This window comes from Neltuma alba, unplaced genomic scaffold (genome assembly GCF_004799145.2).
Source record: "Neltuma alba isolate B1F8T4 unplaced genomic scaffold, ASM479914v2 tig00011419_pilon, whole genome shotgun sequence".
NCBI lineage: Eukaryota > Viridiplantae > Streptophyta > Magnoliopsida > Fabales > Fabaceae > Neltuma > Neltuma alba.
The window spans coordinates 520,778-524,226 of NW_021636103.1; the positions used below are offsets into that span (position 1 = coordinate 520,778).

The 3,449-nt window shown below is 43.5% G+C and overlaps 1 protein-coding gene across 1 annotated transcript; it reads right to left on the reverse strand.

Annotated features, from left to right (window-relative positions):
• Positions 1-1,902: 1,902 nt before the first annotated feature.
• LOC114713164 (uncharacterized) lies at positions 1,903-3,183 on the reverse strand. The gene has a single exon (XM_028897752.1). The coding sequence runs from the start codon at positions 3,181-3,183 to the stop codon at positions 1,903-1,905; it is 1,281 nt and encodes a 426-aa protein (XP_028753585.1).
• Positions 3,184-3,449: the final 266 nt, after the last annotated feature.

A 3,449-nucleotide genomic window follows, 5' to 3' on the forward strand; every position in this document is an offset into this window, starting at 1 on the left:
TACAACAATCCCAAATATATGAATCCGTGAGATTGTTTAAATGTTTATACATTTCACATTAACAACTAGTCGGGAGCAATAAATCAAGGTAGATAGGTTTATTATCCCAGAAAAAGTTGCATTTATATGAGTCAATATAATCCTTTAATCTGTACAGTTTATGAAATTACCTTGGGTGTGTCCCGAGGATCGTCTTCTCACCGTACTCCTCCCATTCATGAAAATCTTTTGGACTCGGTAACACCACCGTCCATGTTGTTTGAATATTGCTGCAACAGATTCATCGGACAATCAGATTATGCTTTGATATTTTAAGAAAACCAATAGGAAAATCTACGGATGATTCTGGGTAATAATACCCAAAAGGCCAAAACACACACACACACACACACTTGTTACCTGCGGTTTGTGTGCTTGTCTTTTCCCAGAAACAGCTGGCTTATATGACCCTCTATAACTTGGACTCCGAAATCTCCAGTTTCGACATCATCTAGGAATGTGATCATGAAATTCTCATAGGCAGGCAGTATAGTTCTCCTCAGTGAACTCGTAATGGCATTTCTTAGGTGATCATCAAGGATAACCCATGGAGACTGGTTTTCACAAATCTTCTCGAACTGCAACTTAAAGAGCTGAAACCTGTCTCTAGCGTGTTGGGATTGGACAAGTGACTCATCAGAGTTCATAACGTTCAACAGTTCAAGCACTCTATCCCATGAACTTTTCTGGTAAATCTCACGGTATTGTTTCACTTTTAAAATGTGTCTGTGCATCCAATCGCCACCTAACAGGTCTGCAAGTTCACTCTTCATGACATTGTGAACTATGTATCTTAAATTGTTCATCATGAAGAAAGAGTACAGAGCTGGGTCATCATCACATTTCTTAGAGTTAGCCTCCAGATTGTTCCCCAGCAAATCCACAATCCGAAGCATTTGCTCAGATAAAGAGGGAGACACTGACGATGATGGCAACGATGAAACATGGGTGCCCTCGAAAACTCTTTCGAGTTGCTTCCGACATTGACAAGCAGCCCTTAGGTAGCTCATCACATAACGGTTTGTCGGATGCAGCCCACCTCTGCTGGCTCCTGCTAGCTGCGTGCCATAGAATGAACGAATAAGAAAATATCATGGGCGTTTGATATTATGATATAATAATTAGTATTTAATTATTTAAGAGTTTATTATTTTTTCGAGGTGATTCAACATTAAATATTGCGTAGGCAAGTTTGATTCCTACTGTATTTAATGGGACACACCCAATTCTTCCCTCTCAAATCGAACCTCACCGTCTCACAATTTCACGGCGATGATCTGATCAGATCAGATCGGAATTGTACGTGATCCTCGAAGCAGTAGCCGATCGAGTAGAGGTGGATGGACCACAACATTGGCGAGCAACGGGACAACCGGAACACCCACCTTCTCAACTCCATCAACACGATCACCCTCGCCGTATCTACCATGGCCGGAGTCGTCGCTGCCAACGGAGCAGCACTTCCCGCTTTCACTCTCTCCTCCGGCCTCCTCTTCGCCGCCGCCACGGGGATGTTTTTCATAATGAACAAGACTCAGCCGGCGGAGGAGCAACGCAACACTACGGGGCTCTTCTGGCAGCTCCAGAACGGGATCGAGATGAAGCTCTCAGGATCGGAAGTAAAAAGTCAGCGACAAGGAGGTTAAGGACACTTTTGGGAGCGATGATAGAAACATTTCCAAACACTTTCGAGCTTGCAACATGGTGGCCATCTTATTCGTCAAAGAGAACCACCTTACGATCCAAGGAAGCGAATAACGAACGGAGTGAGGGACTAGAGATGGAACAAAGGATGATCGGAGAAGCTCGTAATTTTACGCTTCATTATGCACAAAACATAGAATTCATATGGCGAAAAAATGATCAGAATTGGTAAATATAAATCAGGCATGGAGACTCGGGTGTATTTACCTTTGCCGGGTCTTGACGAATCAGATTCTCGAGCTCTTTGTAGACTCCTGTGGCTGCTTCTCCTAGCCTTTTACTCACTGCGATAGCTTCGTCGTAGAGAAACTCACAAATCCTATTACGGAACAGTGATTCCATGTCAGGCAAAATCTCCTCCAATGTGTCCAAAACGTCGACAATTCTGAACAACCGCTCCGGCGACAGCGTTGTGGTCGAAACGGCTTTGGCATAATTCAATAGCTGTGTCGTTATTCCCCGACAAACCTCCATGAAAGACAGTTCGTCCCGAGGAGAGAGCGCCGAGAAGACGACACTGCAGGCATGCCGTTCCTGAGGAAACAGCCTCTGAACGACCAAATAACAAACTTTTGTCCATTCTTCGATGTCGTTTTTGAGAGTTTTCATCGGCAACCTGCGGACTTCATTGATGCTGAGATTCTGAAACCCAATGGTAGTCATTTGGTCGTTTAGGAACTGTTTTCGCCAAGCGATGAAAGCGTCGTAACACTCTTGAACTAACCCAGAAGCGATTCCGTCCTTGAGTCTAGACTCAAAATCTGAAGGGTAAACGAATCTCTCGGGGTTTTCACTGTCATTCACAATTCCCAGCTGAATGGAACACAGTTGTTTTCTGAGATCGGAAGCACAAGTATCAATTTTTATTGCCACGTTCTCTTGGAGAGTACTAATACAACTAACAGTCTCCAGTGGAGAATCTAAACGCCAGGGAATTAGAACCATGGCAAAGTAACACACAGCTGCTCCGATCAAAGCGAGAAGCAAGTTGATCTTCATGAGTTGGATGGTGAGAAAACCCAGGAAAAATTTGAGAAGATCGTCCTCGAATCCAACTTGAATATTCTGCATTTTCAAGCTTAAAGACGTGAAAGCAAACGAACCACTAGAAACGACGCTGAAGATGTCCGGTTTTATCTTCATGAATTTGTCATAGAAATAAGAGTAGAGGGAGGTGAGAAACAAGACCAGAAATGCTACGTGATATCTGAAAAATAAATTATGAGGAGGGTTCCATGTCTTCACAAACAAGATGCTGTAGGGGACCATGATACTTAAAAGAACATAGAGAAGAGTCTTCCATGTGTTCAACTCTCCAAACATAAAGTGAAAAGATGAACTCAGAAGAAAAGACAACAGCCCGATGATGGCCGATAGGAACCCCAGGATTCTCCAGAAGAATTCGGCCTCGGTTCGATCTGGGACTTGACTAGTGGGCATTGTCGTCACGAGCTTTCACAGGATAGAAAGAAATGATTGAGAGAGAATAAGCTGGGATGTAGATGAGGCCAGTAAGTTAGCAAGCTGGAGACTTTAGCAGGGTTAAAAATGCAAAGACAACTTACACTATTTTGTGCACAGGTCACTGAATAAAGTTTATAATGGATTTGACCAAAAAAAGAATAAAGTTATAATGGGAGAGGAAGGGGGCTGGAAGGGGCGTGTGAACAGCGGTGGGACCAAGAAGGAGAGAATAGGATAGGTCC